Source organism: Fopius arisanus, unplaced genomic scaffold, assembly GCF_000806365.1.
Source record: "Fopius arisanus strain USDA-PBARC FA_bdor unplaced genomic scaffold, ASM80636v1 scaffold00088, whole genome shotgun sequence".
NCBI lineage: Eukaryota > Metazoa > Arthropoda > Insecta > Hymenoptera > Braconidae > Fopius > Fopius arisanus.
In genome coordinates, this window is record NW_011887827.1 from 36,098 (window position 1) to 60,661 (window position 24,564).

Below are 24,564 nucleotides of genomic sequence, written 5' to 3' on the forward strand. Positions count from 1 at the left end.
AATCCTCCCATTTCCCACCCACCGGGTTACTTGAGTATTCGACACGCAGAACCTAAGTTAACGTGATTTCTATTTAGATCGACACCCATTCAGACATTCTAGACACCTTTTCGTTGGAATAACAGACGTTCTGAAAATTCCAGTTGCGATGAAACCCTGAAGGCCATAGAAAATTTGCAAGATTCATTGCAGGCCGTCGCCAGAATAGAATTGAAAGTCTATTTATTCCCAAATTCAATGCCTATGAGGTGAAATACATATTTCCCAGATTTATTTAATTTATTTTTATAATGTTTGATCATTCAAAAGAAATATTACGTCTCTATTTAGCCCACGCGATCGAAAAATGAAGACATTTACTGGAAAAACTGGTGAATTCCCCACAAATCTTGATACTCGATGCCTCACCCCAGACATCCCTCATTTCACCTCCCTCGAAACATGAAATTTTCAAGCCATCAGCCTCCGGCCCTCGAACCTATCCTATAAATCCACCGTTATTCTGCCCCCGAAAATAGTAACTGATGTCTTAAAGGTGAACCTCACGGCTTTTACCAAATAAAAATCGCTTCGATCGACCGGAATAAAGCGACACAGGAAGCAGCCCAGGGTGATTGAGTCTGTATAGAAAATTCGTTGGAAAATGAGGAGGAAAAAAAAAGGTACGCGAAAAGCTACACCGAGACTCTTTTCAATCGATACACATTTTTTTTTCTCTATTCTACACGGGATACACTCGGCCAATAGTTAAAATACTCCGGTGTAGAGCCCCTAATGATCTTTAATCCTCATCCTCATTTTCTGATAGTGTAGAAATAACGATGATACGTTAAAGAGAAGAATTACCGAAGTGAGAACACCTAGACGTTCGCCTTATTGAGACAAAAAAAAAATAAAAAAACACCAGACCCACTGGACTGCTACCGAGAATGGATTCGAATCCTAATGAATACCGCAATAACTATTCCTCAATTTGTCCCATCGACACACCCTAGAACAACTGAACCAACAGATTCTGGACATGCCCCAACAAGTTGGATAATATAAATTCAGCCGCATTCCATTTCAGACTCATGATTAATACGATTGTTATATTAGTTATTGTCCCATCTGCAGTAGCAATAATCGAGACCCGTGGCTATTAAATAACCCAGACTGCCATTGATCCCCCCCCACCAGAAGAATATCCACCGATATGTACCTGTTGTTTATGCATCCCCCCTCAGTGATCATGAAAATACACTCCGATGAAATTCACATTGTATCACCAATGTGATGAACCGGATCATCCATTATTCAGCTGCAATCCAGTAGACCAATGTCGGATCGTTGTGAATTACATGATATGATAGCCTGACACACCCCAACAATCTTGAATTATTTGATTTGATATGAATTTACTCACCTTGTGCTATTATCTCAGTCTTGTCCTTTGTCCAGTAATTTATTGATCTCGGAAAGGCCTCCGATGTGCACGTAAGGACCTTTGATTGACCGATTCTCGCACTGACCAATTGATCCTGGACTGCAATCATCGGAGGAACTGAAGCATAACGGGAAATAATAGTAATTCATATTAATTCATTACAACTGGTAATTAGGACCTCTGAAAAATTTTTAATAATACTCACAGTGAACAATCAATGCAATCCTCTTGCTGACGGTGGGAGGCACTCCGTTCGATGCAATACACAAGTATGACCCCATGTGCAAGCGATTTACCTTGTTGATAGTGAAGTTCTGGCCCTCGATACTCATTGCTGTAAATATATCCAGAAATTGGAGCATTTTAATTATAATGACATTCTCATTACAATCTCTCGGTGTCGACTGAGAGGTAAGAAACTGAATTGATATCGAAAAAGACTTTCATTTTAATTCGAGAAGGCCTTCGATTTTTTTTCTCGGAATTCAATTCGTCATAGGATGATACAATATTGTTTACATCTTGGAGCCCGGGGGTATAAGACTGAGGAAACGGAAAGATCCGCCAAAACAGAAATTGAGGAAAGGTTCTGCTGTGATTCAAATAATTTTTTTTCTCTCTTTTCACGGAGGGAGACCGGATAGAGAATGAAAAATAAATAAATAAATGGAAAGTGAGAGGGTTAAAACCGCGAGTGTCACCACATCCCCACTGCTATGAAATCAGTGACGGGGAATATTTTTCCAACGATTTTTTACCCCTGCAGTGGGACTGACTAGAAAATGACTATTTGTTTAGAGCGGTCAGATGGGCAAAGCTCGTGATGCCATTTCCGGTTTTCAATTTATCCTTCGTATCTTCCCCTTTTGCATTCAGCTGCTGTAGTTTGTGGAGTAAATTTAGTTTACTTATTCGAGAGTCAAGGCACCACATCAACGTTGACCACAATTAAATCCGGTGAATATTTGCCGGCAAACTGGGAATTCGTGTGTTTTCAGGACTGACAACTCTGTTTGGGTATTAATAGTTTTTCCAAGGAAGTTGTAGTTTTTTCGGATTTCTCCGGGGTATTACTGCTAAATGATCAAGTTATAAAGAAAATTTACGTTTGTTGACATTTTGTTAGAACCATAGAATTATGGATTGACTAGAAATTTCGAATGAAAAATGTCAAAAATTTTGAAATAATTCTCTCGGAAGTTCGGGCATTTTGAATTAATCTAATTTTCAATGGGCCACAAACTCTTCCTGAAGTGGCGGAAGGTTGTGGAGATCTCCACCGAGGGGAAGTGGTTGACGTGAGGGCAACGAGAGGCTCCTGTGGTTTACCCTACAGTTCATAGAGTGAGGGTTGCTCAGAGGTATAATTAAGTGCCTTGCGAGTGATTACTGACCGCCGCAACCGGACATCTGACATCCCCCTCCCTTTCCCCTTAAAAAATTCCCTGAGTCTCAATTTGGATCAGTAAATAATTTTCCTAAGCAAGGGAAAAGGAATTTTTTAAATCACTTTGGAATTCGATAGAAATTTTAGAATCTCGTCATTGAAAATTCAGGATTTCGTGAAAAAAATGAAACAACTGTAAATTTCCGATTTCATTTCTAATTCGATGTAATTTGACATCGAATTGTTATACTGAGCTGTAAATTTAAATTAATTGAAGTGTGTTTTTTTTTTAAACAGTGCAACGAGAAAAAAATTTCAGAATCAATGAAATTTTAAACATAGTAGAACGGATTTCATTTCTTTATGAAGCCCTGAGGGTAGTCTCTGTACACCCGATGCTACGTATTTGTGATACGATAAGACTTTGCGAGGCTTTAGTTATTCCGTCAGGGCGTCACACGCGATGTACAACGTTGGGTAGACTATAAAATTAACGTCTCCGACTTAATTTCGTCGTTAAGCGCTCACCTCGTCTTTCTCATTTTTTTTTCCCTCACTGCTCTTTTATTTTTATCCCCTTTTATTTGTGAAAGCTTCTAACCCCGCTTTTCACCCCCTCCCCCCGTTGCACCGTCAGAGTGAATGGCGTAACGAAAACGCGATGAACATTGTCACCTTCACGTGCGAGATAAGGGTAATGGGGGAAAATTGAAAAAACGAAAAAGAAAAAAAAAGACCGGGGAGATGGAGTTATCTTTATGCTAATTTTCCGGGGCGAAAAATACCGCTGAAATGGGGGAGAATTTTACCGGTTGAAGAGCAATTTGTTCGGTGATTAATTGAACAATTAATCAAGAATTAACCGCGGTATTTTAGAAAAAAAATTTCAATGATTGGGGATACTTTGTCGATTGTGGGAAATACAAAATTTGAATAAAGTGGAATTTTTTGGGGTGAGTATCTAATGAATTTAGGAGAGAATATGATGTTTTGTTAAGAAATGTTATCATCCAGCGGAAATTGGAATTGAACGTGTAACCGAAGCGAAACTCAATGTAACTCCTAAGGATAGCAACGATTTTGCAATGGCAAGAGCAAGAGCAGAGGTAGACATACAAATCAGGTACTTCTGAAGCTCCCCACCCATTCTGTTTGCCAATTTCAATGCAAATATGAAGTTTGTCGTTGCCTCCCCGAGTGCCAGTGGTCTGATTTCCCCCCGACCTTTTGACTTCTAAACAAAATTGTTATACACTTGTATTCAAACGTTTATGTTTTATCGACAACAGTTCATGCCCCTCAGTTATTCCGGCGTGTATTCCATATTTTCGGTGGGAGAAATTTCCTAATGAAATTTATTTTCATTCTGTCATTTTGTAATCTGCGATTTCATAGAGATTTCATTATTTTTTTTTTCGCGCGCACAGCAAATTCTAGGGGACTACCCTGAAAATAGCAAGTCAGCTGTCAACGATAAGATGATTGAGGGACAAACCTTTTTTTTCAGTGGCGACTAATATTCCGTCGTTGTCCTCTCGTCTCCAGGTGATGTTGGGACGTGGTGACCCAGTTGCTGAACACTTGAGAGTAACATTACTGCCCTCACGTATGATCATATCAGCGCTGGTTTCATCGTCGATTATATCCGGTGGCACTGCAGCATAAAACCCCAACGAATGAGTGGTATTTCTCGTAAAACCGAATCACGTCGTTTCATTCACGTGACGCGGATTGATTAATCCATTATCATTGATTGAGAATTACTTCGGAGTCAATTTCGTCCAGAGACAAATAAAAAAAGTCTCTTATTTTCAGTGTAAATAGTCTTGGAGCTCCATATTCGAGCATTCAATTATTTAATTATTTCAATTCAATTATTCCACAAAGTAAAAATAAATAATGAAATGATGTCATAAAAATGAAATTACTGAATAATTATTCAATGAGATGCTATTATTGCAAAAAATTCAGGGGATTATTCTCCTGAATATCGAATAAATCGAATGTTCTATTTTCATTTTGAGATTAATTATTCAAGGCGTTTAAATCATCGACCATCACTCACCATGAAAATCTAGAATTCAATTGAATTATCAATATCGAGATTGCAATAATGATCCTCATTGAAAATTATCTCAATTTATAATGACATTCTGCTAATTCGATTTAATGCAACTCACAAGAATAACTTTCCGGTGTCCCATATAATTTTCCGACAGGTCTCTATTTTTGTTCTTCCGTATTATTTTAAAAATTTTAATTTTTTCATTTTTACCCAGCAATTGGAATAATTAGTGGTTGAAGAGCTCGTGGTAAATTCAGGATGGGGACTTATAAATAATAAAATGAGGTCTGCACTATTTCAGTGGATGTCCCCAGCTGATAACACCATAATATCCCGAAAAAGGAGATAAGGGTGTGCATGGGGTGGGTTTGGCACGGTTGAAAGGGGGGTGTAAGAGGCCCAGGGGGAGTGGCTAAGGGGTGGGGGATCCAGTGGTGAAACCGATTTTATTCCACCCCACGACCGGAACTCGATTTGCGGTCGAGTACCCGTATGGTCTCATGCAGAATTGCCTGGTCAAAACCGATCTCCAGTTCTATGTGTGTATCACCCATCCACCCACCCCACCCCCTGCAAAAGCTCCATCAGCGGAACTTGCCACCCGACGGGGATGACTCCAACGCTTCGTCTGTCAATTGCCCATCGACGCGGGTATCTTCCAATTTTATTAATGAATCATTCGATCTTGTTCGGATAAATTGAAAAGCATTGATTGAAAAAAAAATTTTTTCTACTTCAAAGTAATCAGGTAATTGCAGAAATTTTTTAAAGTCTTGCGAGAAAAAAGCCTCGGGTTGAGACGATTTTCTCGATTGGGTGAGATCGACCATTTCCATTTTTAGAGATTAAAAAAAAAAAATTGTGATATTAATGATAAAATGGCGGGGATTATAATGGGAATTGCGAAAACCACTCAATCGACATTCTCCATCGACCACCGGTGCATTTCCATATCTCCGTAAAATATTTTCTCATATTGTTTTTCCCCCGCTTTTCCCTTTATTTTAGTTGGAGAGTGTGATATCGATGATGATGCCGAAAGCAATCTTCGGTGAGAGGTGAGGGCGGGAGGAGGTGACACAAAGCTCGTCTCGATTAAAAATTCGTTTGTTCTCGATTTTAGATTGTCCCTGTCCCTCACTTCTTTTTTTTCCCGTCGATGGGCCAGAAAAAGAGGGAAAAAAGGCAGATGTAGAGGAGATTACATTGGATTAAAAAGAGGAATAAAAAGTGATGTTGGGGTGATTGAAGAGACGAGCACTGAGGAACGATTACGAATTTTCGTAGAGCGAGAGGTGGATTTTTTTTTTTGAGAGAGAGATGCATGGGAATGATTGTATTACCGTTTGCTTTTAATCGAGAAAGGGGAGGCAGTAATCACTTCAACTGACGTTTCGTTCATTCCGACTATTCGGATGACTGTCTTTCGATGTTAATTCTAGAGCAATCAAACAAGTCCAGGGAGTGAACGGAATGCATTAATTTGCCATTCAAAAAATATCGATAAGCTGATTTTCAATTTTATGGAAAAATCCAAAAGACGTCTTTGACAATAATTATTCTCAATTGAGAATATATGATTAGAAAATACGAATGAAATATATTAACCCCGTGATATGATTTTTTTTTTTCGGACTTTAAAGGAATTGCACATAATTTTTCATAATTCGTGAATTAATGACGCGCGAACTGACACCCGGAAGAGAAAATATCGGAAAAATTTCAAGTAACGAATTCAAATGACCTTCATTACGATCAGCAAGGATCAGCAGCCATTAAGGAAGCTGAGACACACCGGAAATCCTCCGAGGGCGGTAAGATACGCGGGATATTCATGTCAACAGGAAGACACGGTAAAAGACGATAGAGTCACCCCTCGTACGTAACATCCTAAACATAAATCAACGTGCATATCGTCGGGCCCTTGGTCTCCCATCCGAACCTTCGCCCATATCCGTAATAATGGACTGAATGATAACACGAGACTCATCATCCGGCGGATGCTCTGCAACATCTACTCTCAAACCCTCCGAAAAAGCCTTTTATATTCTCAAGTTTCTAGATTCAGACCATTAAAGTCCATCAATGCAAAACACATCCCCCCCAAAAAAAAAAAATAAATAAATTGCTTTCGCCAAATAAAATGCCCCGGTATACGCAATGTTTCGAATTAATCCCGACAAAAATTGTCATTGAATTATTTCTTTGACAAAAACCCGACGTTTACCACTGAAATTCAGAATTTCGATTATGAATTTTCGAATTTTCTCTAGCCGTCAGTGGGAAAAAAATTTATTCATACAAATCATTCCCTGAAAATCCACAAAAAAAAAATGTTCTCTTTGTACCGAATAAACTCACAAAAAGTGTTTTGAACCGTAAATTCGGCCAGCGGTTTGATAAACTCATCATTTGAATAGTGAAACGAGAATTTATTTTTCTGCTCGCTCTCTCATTTCTTTCATCCCCGTAATTTTTCAGTGATCATGGTGGATGCATTTGGGTCTTTGAGTGCACCCCGAGTGGTAATCCGTAAAGCCCAGGTACGTGTATTATCCCGAGGTATTGATAAGAGAGAGAAAAAAAACGTGGGCAAAACGTGAAATATCGAGGTCCATTTTTGTTTGTCCGATATTTCATCTCCCGTACATTTTTCATGCGCCTCCACTTTGTGATTTCCTGTTTGGACTTGGGCTCGTTCCTTTGCAATCCCTTCTCTCGCTTATTTTATTTTTTCAACGATTCCATTTTTTTTTTTTATTGAACAACGCCGGGGATAACCTGGTCAGCTTACGCGATATAATGGTTTCTGGGATTTCCCATGTGAGAACGAGTTACATCGTTTTCCGAGGCATGAGGGTACCGAGGACTACTGTCCATTTGATATATCGCTCAAAGAGGGCTTTGTGAGCTGGTGCTCAAGAACCACTGGAGAAATTCGAGAATTGCAATCATCGAGAAAAAAAAATATATAAAAATCTGAGGAAAAATCCCGAACAGATCAATCAATTTCAAAAAATTTCCACCGAATTATCCCGTCAAATACTGAGTGTGTGTATTCAAAGGGAAATATTCAATTCTATCGTGAAAAATCAAAAAATGTTTCAACCTGCACTGTGCAATATTTTTTTCAATCGACTCGATTCAGAAATTGAAAAGCAAAATACGTTGGAGTCCGGTGGAGTCAGTGGAGCAAAGAAATCGGTGAACCACGGAAATATTCTATCTCCACTGTAAAGACTAGAAACAACAAATTGGATTTACAGAATAAACTCGCAGCTTTGAAATAGAGAAAGGAAAGAGACATGGAGCTGTAAAAAAAAAAATTAAAACCTCAGAGAGGACGCGCACGCCAACAAAAGAGACAGTCTAGGTGCGGAGGGGTGGGCAGATTGGAGGGGGTGGATATGGGGTAGATGAGGGGTAGATGAGGGGTAGATGGGTGGAAAAAAAAAAAGAAACGGGTATGAAACGTTGAGGTTTGAAATGAGCCACTTGTAACGTCCTGCGAGGTAGGGACTACAGAGGTGGAATGATTAAAGTCCCAACTGTGCCCACATCACATTCAACAAAAGAATTTTTTTTTCACCATGTCATTGTGGAGATGCCGTTCGACTCAAGCGATCCAATTATCCTTGGACCTCGTGGTTTGCATGAAAAAAAAAATCCTCTGACGTCTGCCATTTTTTTGGTACGAGAGGAATTTTTAAATCGAGGAAAAAAAAATGAGAAAATAATCAGGGAATATTTAATTCCATGGAAATTCGTGACTGGAATTCAGTCAGAGAGTTCGAGAATTTTCCCAGAGAAAATGGATTTTCGAGAAAATGCGGATCGATCGTTCGAATTTTTATTTTCACTTTTATGAGTTCTGTATCGGTAATTTCAATTGAATTTTTTTTTTTTATCGAGAGTGGAGACACTCGTCGACATTATCCTAGTGTACCGATACCGTGGAAATTGCCATTATCACAATGGAACGGTAGAAGCAGAAGTGAGGACACATTTGAGTACAGATTGACGAGAGAGTTTTCCACCGTGGAACTAGAACTGAAAGCCGATTTTGTCGGACTATCCGATTCCAATAGTCCGATCGACGATATATTGCACTCGTCAATTGGGGAAAATGGCAGTGAGTGGATGGGATACGGTGGGGGTATGTTCTGGTGAGGGATTTAGAGAATAGCGTAGGAAAAGCTAGAGTTGCGGTTGCGATACTAGATTCGACAATGCGGCTAGCTGACACTAATAGCGGTCCAGAGTATCTGCGAATATATATCTGTAGCTATTCTACTCGTTAGCATTTGCTCTGCATTATATTTACGTATCAAACGTGAATTCTCCGAGCTTTCAACTTCACATACAAATATTTGCGCGTTAGGTATATGGATGGCTCGTTTCTGCATTATGCTCTGACGCTTTTCACTTAAACTGTTGGGTAAATAGGGGAATTTTTCATTCGATGAATCTCTCTTGGGGAATTAATTAGATTTTGGGGGGGGTATTAACTTTTGGGGCTTTCAATCTGGGGGAGGAGGATAATACCGGTCACAAAGCAATTTTCATCGATTGGTTAAACGGTTTTGGTGACGCCAGGTCCAAGAGGAAATTTATTTTTTTTTTTTTTGAGGTACTGCATTCAGAAAATGTTTATAAGAATTAAAAATAATGTACGCCATTTTATCGATTTGTTCAACTCTCCGTTATTCGATGTTCAATATCTTTCCCAAGGAGAAAAATAAATATGTTTTTTTTCTCTGGAGTGATTTCTAAAAGTTCATGAGAATGTCTTTTCTGGCAAGTTGATTGAAATGGAGGATAATTGAGACGATTGAAATTCACTACTTAATGAAGGTTTATTTATCGGGTAATCGACAATTCGCAAATAACTCGGGATTTATGTAGAACATTCGTCTAGACAGCGGTGAAAATCCGCGATTTCAAGACAATTCTCCAGATTTGACAATCGATGATCTAAATCAGCCGTACCGATCTTCATCATTTTATTTTTCCACTTTTCGGGAAGAATTCAAATAAAATTGGCATAACAGTCATCCGTCTCCCGAAATACCCTCAATTGAAAAAAATATCATCCACTGACTAATGCGATAATGAATAATTCTCTCAGTGATGAGAAAATAATGATTAATGGGAGATGGAGCGAGGTACAGCTCTTGCAATACTCAGTTGAATTATTGCGTCCTCGGGATGAAGTGAGAATTAAAGTCTTGAGTGGAGTGAGTATTTCAGGGGGAGATTTCACAGCCGGTGGAAAGTTCGGGTTATAATTAGCCCCGGAAATGACAATTTGCTTTGATTAAATCGTCCTGCCTCCTTTTAACCAGGAATTTCAGTCTTTGCTGCAACTTCGAGGGACATCTCTCTGGGACTTTGAATGAATAGGTGGGAAGATGTAAACCCGGAAACAGTTGCAATTTTCACATGTTCATTACACCCTGACAACAGCTTTATTACATCCCTTCTACTGGACCCGCTTTTGAATTATGAAAATTTTCGTGTCATTTTATGACATTCAGAATTTTCGAATATTCCTCAAAAAAAATCAAGGGGTAACTAAAAATGTTTTTATTTTTCACCGCATCGGTCAGCTTATCAAGTTTATTAGTCTGATTCTATCTGAACTCAATATATTTGCTAAATAGATAGATTTTACTGAAGTGGAATTGACTTGGAAAGTCTGGTACACCGGTGACGGGGTGGATGAGGGCGAAGGGGTGGAGCGCGGGTGGTTGAATAGGAAAAGTTGGATTTTTAACGAAGTGCAGAGTGAACATCGAGAGGATTTAAGAGTTTTCAGTGGATTTTTCTTATGGTTTCGGCTGCCTCGAACTGGAGTAGTGAATTTAAATTCCGAGAATTATCGGTGAAAAGCTAGGGTGAACTTCACCCCCTAAAACGAACGATAGAAATCAGAGTTGTCAAGTCCAGAATTATAAGGATGTATACCTGAGCCTTGGAATATTAAACTTTGGGCCTTACTCTATTCAAAATACTAAATGCAATTTTTCGAGTGATTTTTAATCCCAGTAGAGGAATAGTTTCATCCCCAATTATCTAGTGGAAAAGGGGAGGTTTTCTGGAGTGAGTGCATCCGGAAAATTCAAGGATACCACTTATCTGACGGACCACGAGATAACGAGGAAAACGAGCTCTCGTAGGGATCGTGCACTGGACAATTTTTCTCTGAGACGATTTGCTCCTACGATGGACTGCCATATCTTGTTATCCGAGAGAACGAGAATGACATTCCTCGCAAGTTATGGGTTTACATTGTAGTTTAGGTTTAGCGGGTCGTATTGTTTGAATAAAAATTTCATCACCCCACATGAGAAGAGATAATCATGTCTGATTAAACGTGAAGAAAAAATTGTTCGAGATTTGTGTGTCATTGGTAAAAACTCAAATGGCCACCGAACAATTGATCGTTCCTGAAATACACGCCAGACTGATCGAACCGATATCTTCATGATCGAAATAACGATTTCACATCTCCGTAGGATTGAACTATTTGTCGAGGAGTCAGCAAAACCATTGGGCATTACATCTCTTTCGAAAGGAAAAGATCGAATTCACAAATGAAAATTTCCCTCGAATTTTCCAAAATGTGTGGGATTATAATGGAATTAGAATGATATCTCTGTAGAATTTTTCTTGAATGGAATTATCTTGGCGTTGACTTGAATATATTCTGAGGCATTAAGACATCCTGATGTGCACCGATTGCACCCCAATGGGATCCGAGAAATTGAAACAATACTTGTCCAGTCACTTCCGATGGCACCACTAGTTCACCTGCATCCTACATCCTCCCCAAGACAACAAATTTGTACTCAAGTAAAATACCCCCGAGTAAAACGAAAATACCCCTACACAAATCAAATTTCACGGCAACTTTATCTCCTCCAATTGATGCACTTTGTATTGTTACATCTCTCAAGGAGTTCTACCGAGAAATAAAAGTCCTCTTCAGAGGACTTTGGAACATACAAGTGACGGATGAGTAAGGAGATTTCCCATTGCAAGGCGGACAAAATTTACCGTAAAATACTCCGGAAAATGAAAATCGAATTCACCCAGTCACCGGTGAAAATTTATCGCTGAAATTTACGGCGCATTTCATGGAAATTTTCATGGTATTACAGCTTCTCCGGAATTTTCGGAGATGCCAATGTTTAAAATTACAAATTTTATGAATAATCAACGAGAACTGTGCATTTCAGTTTAATTATTCCATGAGAATTTCCCATGGTCCTGATTGGCTTGGATTTAAATAGTCCATACCAAAATCATTAACAAGGTTAATTAATAATAAAGATTATCTGACCTATTTTGGCAATTGAGTTCCCGGGTAGAAAAAAAATTGTCATTGGAATATTTTTTCCGAATTTTCAAAAAATGTCTGGAAAACTTTTCAGGAATTTTTTCTTGTTGAACACAAAAAAAATCGGAAAATAAAAAAAAATTATTTTTTGGAAAGATTTTGAAAAATTTTTCAAAAATTTGAATAGAAAATTTTTTTTTATAATTTCAATGGCGTTTTTTTGAGAATATTGAAAAATCAAAAAAGTAAAAAAACAACGGTATAATTAAAAGAAAAAATTATATTCGCACAAATTTTGAGAAAATTATTAAAAAAAAATTCCGATACGAATTTTTAAAAAGTTGGAAAAAATATTTCGATTACAATTTTTTTTTTTTACCCGGGTTTAATCTTAGAAAATGTACGCAATGCGGAGGTGTGTGAGGGACGGGTAAAATAACGGAAAAGACACCCTACCCCTTCGCGCTTTCAAATTCACCCCCTCCTCCCTCTTTCGCCCCGTAACCACCCCCCGAATCACTCGATTCACCGCACCTGCACGGAGTAATCACGAGAGCCGGGGCCGGTTGTCGGATTTAAGGGCGTAAAATTCATAGCATCTCGTATATTTCGTTGACTATCCATTTTCGCTGCTAACGAGCTCCCTTAAGAAAAAAACAAAGTGTTTTTTTTTTGGGGGGGGGGTTCTCGTGGCTTTTCGCGAACGGAAAATTTATTATTCCAATTTTTATACGCCTCGGTCTATTGAAAGTATTAAAAATAATGATATATTCAAACATTTCTGATTGCATTTCAACTCGTGGCTCGACATTTAACGCAATAAAATCAGCATTTATTCCAGTTCTATTCACCAGTTCATCATCCGGCATTCAATTAGGAATACTTAACACACGTGTGGAGTTTGGTTAAACTGTTGTGCGATATTCGAAACTAAACCGCGACGGTACGTCGGGTTATAACGCTTCAGGCGCAGATAGATCCATCTCTATCTACCACTAGACGAACATTGCGATGGTACAGAGCCAAGTGGACTCTTCTCCCCCAACCCATCAAGGATAGGTTTGAAATTCCGCAATTTCTGCATACGATATACACGTTAGCAAACCTGACAGACCTCTCAATGTGCTTTAGACTGTAATTCAACATCGCTATTTCAAAGTAATCTTCAACCTTCAAGTAGTTTATTCTGGGGATGAAGACCGAATTCACCGAAAATTCTGAATAAAATACGCGAGGAATTTTTTGCAATGCCAATTTCATTCTAATTACAACGAAAAGAAAGGGAGATCTGTTGAGCCATCTGGAGGAGATTGTGTTTTAATTTTCATTTTTAATCCCAACGTTTTTTTACCGTCTACACAAAAATCGTAAAGGGGTCAGATTTGAAAATGATTGAGAACCTTAAAAATTGGCTGAAAGATCGGAATACACTCTCAACTTGGTTTTATGACGAGCGCACGTCATCCATTTTTATCCCCTAAAAACCCTATAGAGGGGAGAAGAGAAAAAAAAAATCGAAAAACCGAGTGATTCCACCAGGGAGCGACCAAAAAACCACCCCCTAAAGTAGTCTGGACGTAATACACTGTACAGACGCCTGAACATGCCCACATTTATAGGTTATAGAGTTCTCCAGAGTGGTGGGAGCATTGGATACCGAACTGAAACTCATGGGATTAAATTGCCACGAATGGGAATGGGGGATGGGGGGTGTCTTGAATACCACAGCCACACTGGAATACCGATCTTATTTCGGTTTCCCCTTTGGGAAGGGGAAACGTGAGCGTCTGCCATCGTAAAAGTCAAATCTCAAATGGCTGACCCAACCACCCACCCACCACCCACCACCCACCAGCCGCCCACACCCACGCATTGAAAAAAAAAAAATCAGTCGTTTAGAATCGAATTTTATGGGCCGGAGGGGAATAACAATAACTGTTTGGTGAGGACTATTATCTATTTGAAGAGATCAACCGATGTTTCAGGGACGGGGCGATTTTTTATTTCGACACTCGCGGATTAAATATAGGTTTCGCATTGATTTACTGGGGAATTTTGAGTTAATTAAGGGCATGCCTTGAATTAATAGAATTCTGGGTTGAGCGAAGAATAATCTTTTTGGGGTTTAATCTTGGGTCACGTCGGACGGTTCTCCACGGTTTTGGAATGTGAGATTAACGTCCCGGGTAAAAAAAATCTGTAATCGGAATATTTTTTCCAAATTTTCAAAAAATTTCTGGAAAACTTTTCAGAAAATTTTTCTTTTGAAACAAAAAAAAAATCGCGAAACAATTTTTCAAAACCTTTCCCATAAATAAAATTGTTTTTTCTCCAATTTTTTATTATTCCATGAAAAAAAATTCTGTAAAGTTTTCTAGAAATTTTTTGAAAATTTGGAAAAAATATTCCGATTACAATTTTTTTTTTCTTGGGATTCTCATGAATCACATGGTGGAAGTTTATTTTGATCACCGAGTTTCGTCACATTTGTTGGTAATTCGTGGCGTTATATGTCGTAGGTCAATTGAAATTACGCAACCTGACGCTTCGCGATTACGAACCGGTAGGAAAAATCGGAAGAGCATTTCGGTTTTATGAGATTAAAGTATTTATAAAATTTATAATCACTCACCAACGACATCGAGATAGCCATTCTGACTCTTCATGGGATCAGTATTAATCTGACACATGTACCAACCCCTGTCTGTCTCCTTAACCTCACGAATGTGAAGGAACCATGTACGATGGTCACTGTGTGTCACCCCAATCCTGTGGTTCTTCGTAATCACGTGACTTGCGATAGTGAGGATCGTCTGTGTGTCGACCCGTAGCCAAGCGACCTGTAACACCACAAGAACCATAGGTCACTGGATAAATCTTCTCCTGGTCCAAAATAAAAATTTGTAAATATGTACTATCTACCTAAAATATTGATAAAAAAAAATAGAATGAATTTTTCAAATCGTTTTTAACGGCCCATCAACGCTCACGGTATTACATCACAAACTACTAGCGAAACATGTGAATGAGAATCACTTCCGCTTTTGATTCAATTGTCAGTCGAAAGATGATGTAAATGGTGTGTTATTCCGAATGAAAACAGTCAATTAAACCCCCCAGGGCTCGTGTTTACCAGACCGTTGTTTTCATTCCCCCAGTGTTCAATAAAGTTAATGGATTTGGAATGACGTCAAAGCGTTTTCAAAACACTTTGCACTTTTTTTGTGATAGAAACGAATCAATCAAGATCCCCCGGATGTCACGTAATATTTTTTTTTAGGGAAAATTCCCGCTGGAGACTACGAAATTACCGTTTATTTTCCGATGACGAAAATCAAAACGCCTCGCGATTAAATTCAAAATTTTCCAAAATTCCAATTGACAGTTAATTTTTTTATCGAATGTACAATTGAAAATTCACAATTGAAATCTTGGATTTGAATTTAAAATAAAAGGAAAAATTGGATGCCAATTAATCGCGTAATCACTCGATTATTTTTTCCTCCCCACGCAGTCAATGAAATTTCGCGTTATTTCTCCAAATTTTAGGTCCAGCATAAATCATCGAAATAGTCCAGCCCATAAAAACCAATCGCAATAACAAAACACCGGCAACGGCAAAACCCCAGGACATTTCTATCCGCAATATGGTTATCGCAAAAATGAACAAGGGAGTAGTGGAGTTGGAGTAATAGGACGGGAACACCAACGTATTACGAAATCGTGGCAATTATATGGCAGTAGTTGACCTCAGCTAGGCCAATAAAATTTAACGATTAAAATTCAAGCCGAGGACTAAAGTGGAGAGAGGACGAGTGGCTCTCGGGATTGTTACAGGGAGATATCGTCAGTAGAGAGAAGTGGCCGCGGCCCATATTCCCCCGTAAAACCGTTGGAATAAACCCTGAGTTCTGGGCCCATTATACGTGAGTAGTAACAAAGTCGTGCCAGGGATTGTTAATATCATCCTCGTATACACTGCCACGTAGTTTTGCTTGTGTTGTTATGGTTTTAAAGTCAAAGTGGTTAAGTTTGTGAGGTGTGCGTACTTGGCCAAAACTTGACGGCTCATGACACCAGAGAGGCACCACCGGATTATCCCTCAGTTCAATGCATCACCTCGATTTACTCATTTGATTTTTTTCTGTGCAATAATTGCGTGCAAAATATCACGATAAAATCATCTTTTTCAATTTCAAAAACGATAAATAAAATATTTCACACTCCATCATTTCGATAGCCCAAATTGTCCCCATAAAAAATAAAAAATGACGAAACATGAAAAATCGGAAGGTGCATCGGAAGTGAAATAATTGCTTCGTTAAATAAAATCCCTCGTAATCAGATTTAATGAGTCCCCTCTCCCCACCAACTCACCGATTGAAACAATTTTGTTATACCAATTATTGTGTATCGAAAAGCAATAAAAACTATTACATAAATCCGTCGGCTTTTAATTACCGTAATCATCAATTGCATAAGTCAAATGTAATTTCACACAAATGGCTATTTAATTTGACAGATGTTTGAAATCATTACCGACAATTGCACAAGCTATTGCAGCTGCAACGAATTTTCCCCGAATTTCCCCATCGATTACAAACCCGTAATCCGGATTTTCAAAATTCTCTCATTAAGGTTTAAATTGTTTTTGGGTTCTCAGCGGCTTTGCGGATTATTATTATCGACTAAAGGATGAAATGGGAGCTAAGTACGGCCTCGAGAGTAATTGTTGATCCGAAAATAATAATGAAACATTTTCCCCCGATAAATCCTAGATAATTTTACCAAATGATAAGTGCAAATGGATGATTGTGAAAAAATTGAAATTATTATTTTTTCTCGCTCCGCATGATTTAAAATTTCACCCTGATCTAAAATCCTAGTTACATTTTCCACGTTATCTCCACTATTTTTTTTTTCATCTCCACACTTTGGTGTGAAATCTAATTAATGGGAGGAAAAAAAAATCGTAACCACATACACACGGCAACTTTCAGAGAGTACGTAGGGCACATCCAAGAGAGAGCCGAGTTAAATGAGGTAATTAAAACATTGCACGAGTGGATGTGTATACGACTGTTCCATTTCTGCGAGTTCTGATGTTCATCTGTGCCTTTAACACTCGGTGAAAAAGGAGAAAAAATTGTAAATGAGTAAACAGGAGAATATAGAGATGAGAGAAGGGCGGAAAATAGAGTCACAGAGATTGTGGCAGAGAGAATTTCTAAAAATGGGAGAACGGGTTTTTTTTTTACTCTGTAATCAGAAATTAATGGATTTTTTAAAACCATATTGTCTCTTTGCTCTCGCGGAATCTGAATTATTCGAATTTTCGTTTCACCATTATTTCACTGCGCTTTTTGCTAAAAAAAAAAAAATAGTTGATCGAATTTTTTAATGAGAGGGTGCAATGCTAGAAATTGTAGATTGACAGTGTAAAAAAATTATGAATAATAAATTGATGTAATCGTGAGAATTTCTCCGGAGTCAATCCTAAATTTAACTAATTTTTCGAATCGAAGATGGTGAGAGGGGATCCGATCTCTCTTCATTTGCACAAAGCGTAATTCACAATTGATAATGGCGTTCGTACCACTTCCCCTTGTAACATCGTTAGAGCTGTATAAATACGGCAACATGAGACCCCTCTCGAAAGCCAAGTGATAGTATTTCCCTCCAATTTGCTGGAGTTTCCTCTCAAGTATAGTTTTTCAATTCGTCAGCTATCCAACTCTATTTCAGCCTCAATCAATTTCGGGAAATCCCATGCAGTGAAAATTGAGAGCATATATCTCTGGACCCGAGAAATGCGATACTATGGACGGAACTTGTTGCAAATTAAATTGCACTAACTTCAAATATATCTTCAGAGATTATCATCAAAATTCGCTATTAAAAATTTCAAATACGCAATTGACCGGTGAAAATCGTCAATTCTAGTTCAATTATCCTACGAAAATTGCTGGAGATCAATGCAAGACTAATGAGTAATGTCAATCCCAAACTTTAAACCTGAATATAAAGTCGATTTATCACCCGGCGATTTTTCTATCGCGACATGCGCCGAATCGTCGGTTAAAACTGAGATAAAAATTCAATCCTAGCTCATTTCCTCGACATTGTGTCGTTACTGTAAACCCAGTGGAATACGTGATACAAATGCTCCTTAGACTGACAGCATTGCGCTTTAATTGCCTTAATATCCCGCTATTATGGCGATTCGGTGCATCTTACGTTTGCAATCTCAGTTGCTAATTGCGTACTAAGTATATCGTTATTAGCCGTGACCTCTGTCGCTCCTCTCAACACGTTACGAATTCACCAAGAATTCAAATATCCAGTGAAATACCCAGCGGTGGAACGAAGTAATTAATTCAAGACTGTGTGGAATGAGGGAATGGTTTAATTATTGAGAGTTGCGGTATTCATCCTTAATTCCTGACAATAATTAATTGTACCTTGCATCACCTCATAAAATTGTATTAAAAAATATTTTTCAATCTTCAATCAATGCAACCACTTAAAATGAATTCAATCAAAATTCATCGGGCAATTAACACCAAAATTTACGATTTCCCCTAATTTTTTTTGTTATAAAATAAAGAATTGTTCATTCCGAGATTTAACAAGAGTCCCAAAGAAAAATGGAATAAAATTTTTCAAGAGTGAAAATAAACACCCGAAACTCTCCGTTTGAAATATCAACTGCTCAGCTGGAGTTTAATAAACTGCGATCCACGGAAAGAACATTTCGCTGACTCAAATAAACAAGGATTTTTCCCTGGAGGGGTGAGAGGCATGTAGGGGAGGGGTCTAGATACACAGGTCCACCCCCAAGACATGAAGAAATGAATAAACTACCCGCTCCCCCGAGGCCGTAAAACTTCGATTATCCTCAGTTTATAAATAAATCTTACGTAAAGAATGAGAAAAAAGCGACTGCCCAACGATTCCACCAGTGATTTCTCTACTTCAATTGGAGTATCTGAGTGCTGGGGAATATGGGTTTCGATGTCTCTTTCAATATTGTCCTATAGGATTGAAACGACTACAACGAATGGATCAATTTATTTGTGCTGGTCCCCGGATACCTTGTGACAGATTCGGAAAAGCGTAACCGAGAAATATATATCGAATGTAGAATTTTTCATCTATTTTTTTTTTTACCATCAAAAGATTGGATATGAAATGGATATGCTGATGTCGAAGTGGATTTTCATATCGATGAACCGAAATTTTTGTTTTCAAAATTTCTACACCGGTGCAAACAATAACTTTTTCTTCATCCGTAAAAAAAAAAAACAATTCACTTACAATTCCCTTTGGAGTATCATGATTATTAAATTATCTCGTATCTCCTAAGGCACCGGAGAGGCCAACGTTTCACTCTAATAATAACGCAAAAATACTCCATTGTAGTGACTGATATTGAGTTACATATTCACCGAGGAATACAAGCAACGCCGAGCCATTTATAATAAACTGACTGAAACTCCCAAAGTAGACAACTTGAGTTCACTATTCGCGAGTTTATCTTCATGAAATTCAATTATTCTGTACCTTCAACGGTTACACGCGCCCATTGAACCGAGCATTAAAAAAAAAACAATCCCATGTTGTAGAATTAATCCTCTAGCACTCCAGAAGAGCAAAAATTATTAATAGAAAATCCAAATCAACCTACTCCACTATAACTCGATCAAAAAAAATTCAGTATAACCAACTCTACCCAAATTTTTATATTTCCACGAGAAACCCGTTTCTCGTCCCTAAAAATTTTCGTTCGTCATTTCTTCATCTTAACTAGGCAGAATGTATTTTAATCGTTGCAGTTTTTTATTTGGAATAAGAAATTGCAAAGTGAGTTGTTCAGATGCTTATGAGAGACATCGAGAGGGTGAAGAATTTAAATTTAAAGTTTGAGCCACCGCTATGTGGGTCATCTAGAAAGAGTGATCCGGAATTAGCTTCATTGGAAATTGATGTTGAGATGGAATTATTAACCCGAGTCACGTATGAAATGTCCGATCTGGTCAAACTTAACTTTCAAATAGTTATTTTCAATTCCAGTAATACCAGGATACATGACCTATGACTAAATAGTGACTAATTTGCAAGTCTAAACTTAGAAATTCATTGATGACTACCATTCATTAGTGATCGTGATGAAGTATCAAATTGGATGTCATGCAGGGCTTGAATTCCAATTGAAAATCAAAAGAGAAAATTATGACGAGCAAATGCAATACAAATTTCCCATTGAAATTACAACAATTCCACATTGGAAAAAAGTCGTCAATTTTTCCAGCGAGAGGTCACATTATTCTTTGTTAAACCCAAGAATCTATTAATTTAAAATGTATACCCAAGGCCCCGATTCAACTTCAGGGTTAACCTGATTCTATTGCCCACCTCCACATCATATTTCATTTCCTCCAGTTCTCCAGTTCTCCAGTTTAATTAAGTAATGAATTTGAATAAAGTCACGGAATCCAATTGAAAAGATGTAAAATAAGGAGTAAATGTAAGGATTAAAATGTATAACTCTTTACATCCTCCTTTTTAGTTCATCTTTCATTCGTACCGACGGTTTGACGATCTTGTTATTAGGTCATGCTACTTATGAGATATCTACATTTTAGATTGAATCGGCACTAAAGGAAAACTCGGCAGATAATTTTCCCTCGGTTTGCTCTCAACTTCAGAGGATCGACCCAGTGGAGCATTTGAGATCAGAAAAAATTTAATGTTAAATATAAAAATGGAAAGGATAAATCGAGGAGGAATATTTCAAGTGGTTGTCAATTTAGTGAAGAACTCCGAGAGAAGTTTACAGCGGTAAATTAGGATATTAATGCTGGTAAATCCCTTGAATTTCCTCCATGAAAATAGACACTCACACTTTACTTGAAAATCGATCAATCCCGAAACTATTGAATTCAGTGGAGCCCCTTGGAAATATCCAACTGCATCGGAATTCTCGGTTGAACGAGATGAAAGAGTATTCTCCTGTATTTCATGAAAGGAATTGCACTGGAACCGGGGGCTTTCAAGGGCCCTCTCAAAAAGCCAGAGTTTTCTCCCTGTTTATTTCATATAGATTTATTACAGTTCAATTTCGAAAATGATGTCTGATGTATTGGTTGGGCGATGCATTGCTACGTTGTCCCGGTATATTATGTATCCAAATTTCATTCTATTTCAACCTTTCTATTGAATTTTATCCCACCAAGCGAAACGCGAAAAACTAGAAAAATCTTCGGTGATAGATTTTCATCATTTCTCTACAGTAACATCGAAAAACCCGAGGGAAACGTGTCATCTCGATTTGCCAATCGAATCGACGGCTCTTTATTGCATTACAGTAGACTGTCGTTATAGTCGCGTGCATATGAAATTGCAGGGGGAACGAATTGAGAGAATTCCACTACATGTACTAGTGACATTTTTTTTTTGTTATTAAAGAAATTTTTATTCCTACGTAATTTTCCCCCCGAAGAATCCAAATCGTTCTAAAATTGTTATAAAAAAAATAGATGATTTACTCCCCAAATAATTTTGACAGACCGAATTGTGATATTGAATTTTTCCCCGAGAATTCTCGACTTAAACCTCGACTCCTCCCCATAAATCGGTGCTTCATTTTGCGTACCCCCGCGGAATGATATGGAAAATAGATGGAAATGCGAATGGTAGAGAAAGAGGGAGGAAAGGGGGGGGGGGCACTTGAATTTCCGAGGCGTTGTTACCTGCCCCTCGTATACACAATTCTCGCATGTTTCACGTAACACACCGAATGGGAATTTAAACTGCAGCCAGAAGCGTGCAACGAACCACCTAACCGCAAACTCCATGGTTGACTCAAAGAGTCCAAACCCCTCTGGGCCCCACCACGTCCCCTGCTTTTTAGTACAGACCCACCCCCTGATAACAGCGTGTGTGGGATTATTTCAGTTGTGCTGATATAAACCGCACAAGCAAGCGAATTATCGTATCTTTTTGATGAATATTCTGGCAAAATGGATGCTTCACTAATAATCACTGGTCAATGATTTTTTTTTTTAACAAATGGTGTATTGATTTACGAAGAGTAATTTTGTTTAAATTTTCGATAATTTCAAGAGAAATTACTTTCAAACTTGAAGCCAGTGATTATCTTCATGATGACATCGAGTATCTATTGGCTTTCCGTCAATTCCAGGTTCCAATTGAAACATTAACACCAATCGATCATCGGTTGTTGCCGCACAACGGAAACACACGTTCTCTCGGAAGACCACAAATGTCAGAATGACAAAGTAATGACGAAAGTAAATATTTCGTGCCAGAGGGGCATAAATACCGGCGCGAAATATATAGGCCCCGCTGAGTGGAATACCCGCAGAATCCATAATTCACTTTTTACTTGACGTCAATGTGACATTAAGAGACTTTCATCACGGTTCAACCGTATTCCAAACGTTTTACTCCTTTTTATCGCGACTCTCGAGATATTTGTATTTATATTCAAACAATTTTTTTTTATTCCTACTCGAGTTACCCTCGATCCATCTATAATATTGCAAAACTGTCCGGAAATGGATTTACAGGGTACAGAGTAGAAAAACCGATGAATGTATCTACACATTGATTTCAACTCATCGACCAACTGGAAATACGATTTTTTAAAATGAAGATCTGAGAATTTTTTTCTATCGACTCAAATAGACGATTTAATTCACTAATAAAACCGATGGTTGTCACTGAATTTTTTACAACACCCAACCCAAGCGGATTCATTTTGAGTGATTCAACTGAACCATATGAAATGAATAATATGAATCATTGAACGACACGTGACATCCGTTTTAACCTGACTGAATACGCAAGTGAATGTCGAATTTTCTCTCGAATAAAGAATTTCATATTTGATCTCTTACCTTATATCCTCCGAGCTCCTGAACAACGCATGCCAGAACAGCTTCTCTCCCGACTGAGACTGTGACATTGATGATGGGACTCTTGAAGTTGGGATCTGTAAAGAAAAAAAATCATGAAAAAAAACCGTCAGGACTTAATAATAAACTAGAACTAGGATGATAGGACACTAGAAGAATCGATTGAAACCCGAGACAGCCTCACCTGCTGGCTTTTACCATCGAAAATTAGCCGAGCTTTTCGCAGATCCCATCCCCTTGACAAATTTAATTATCAAATATTCCCGGCATAATTTACAAACTTCCGGAGGTGAAGGAAAATTCCATCGGCCCTCGTGCATATCAGAATCATCCTCCATACGCATATTTTCGAGTGTGCACTCACTGCCACTGAGAATTATTTTCTCTCAGTAAGGGGAGTATGACTGAAAACTGGGTAATTAGATCAACTCGAAGATACGAGTTGTTGCACTTGTGTTGTCAAGTGGCATACATCAGCAAACGAGACTTCATCGAGATGAGAAGTCTCAGGAGATTGTCAACGAAAGGGTGGAACATTACAACTTTGATTACTAAAAGGAAGAACTAACATGCATCTTCAGATGCTTGGTCAATAAACATTGTCAGTCTGAATTGAACGACTTTAGGAAGGTTCCCCGGAAATTTTCAGGACTATCGAGCATCGCGTCATTCACTACTCTGTCATCATTATTTCTTGCGATTTAAGGAAAATTATTACTTATGAGAAGCTCCATTGCTTTCGTTTCCTCCATTAATGAGGAAATTAAAGTCAAATAACTCGATTCCCGCGAACGCCGCATAGAAATCTGGGAATAAATTCTACGAGATGATATTACATTCAGCAAGCTATACTCTAGTACCGTTGCAAATAAACCGGATACCCATGAATAAACCCACACCGGAAGAGACGTCAAAGTAAATATTATTACAGAATAGATGCGATGAAGAGTTATCGTATTACCGAGTACATTTCAATGTTTGTGAGTGATTGGTTGATGGCCCTCATGTGTGCGAGTTTCATGGGCACACAGGCTTTTGTCAATTTCCATCAGTGAAGAGAGATCTTCACTTCGGTCTACCCTCACATCGTCCATTACATGTCGCCCGTATTTTATTACATCGGTTGGGCTAGTTCCGGCCGACGTGAAAAAAAAAAATTGAATTCGTCTTATATCCCCGACACAATCGATAGTCTGTGATACTCTGGTAAGTGATCGAAATGATCAATCTTGTCGTGTTTAAAAGAGATCTGATTACATTATCAAAAACCGTGAAAATAATTCCCGAAATCAGTCGTAAAGTTATATTCCCACATAACCTCGTAAAAGCACCAACTCACTAGTGACTTTTTCGCCCCATCAGTTTTGGTCGTCATCATTTGTAATCTATCCAAAACACGCGATA

At 38.2% G+C, this 24,564-nt stretch overlaps 1 protein-coding gene across 2 annotated transcripts in view; it reads right to left on the reverse strand.

Moving 5' to 3' along the window:
- Positions 1 to 24,564, reverse strand: part of LOC105270443 (opioid-binding protein/cell adhesion molecule homolog) — a 76,070-nt gene that overhangs the window by 8,280 nt on the left and 43,226 nt on the right. For both annotated transcript variants that reach the window (XM_011311366.1, XM_011311365.1), the window contains 5 exons: positions 23,143 to 23,237; positions 14,853 to 15,060; positions 4,309 to 4,467; positions 1,632 to 1,760; positions 1,406 to 1,543 (listed from right to left, as the gene is read on the reverse strand). In XM_011311366.1, the coding sequence (XP_011309668.1) occupies positions 1,406 to 1,543; positions 1,632 to 1,760; positions 4,309 to 4,467; positions 14,853 to 15,060; positions 23,143 to 23,237 (729 nt within the window). The remainder of the gene's footprint in view (positions 1 to 1,405; positions 1,544 to 1,631; positions 1,761 to 4,308; positions 4,468 to 14,852; positions 15,061 to 23,142; positions 23,238 to 24,564) is intronic.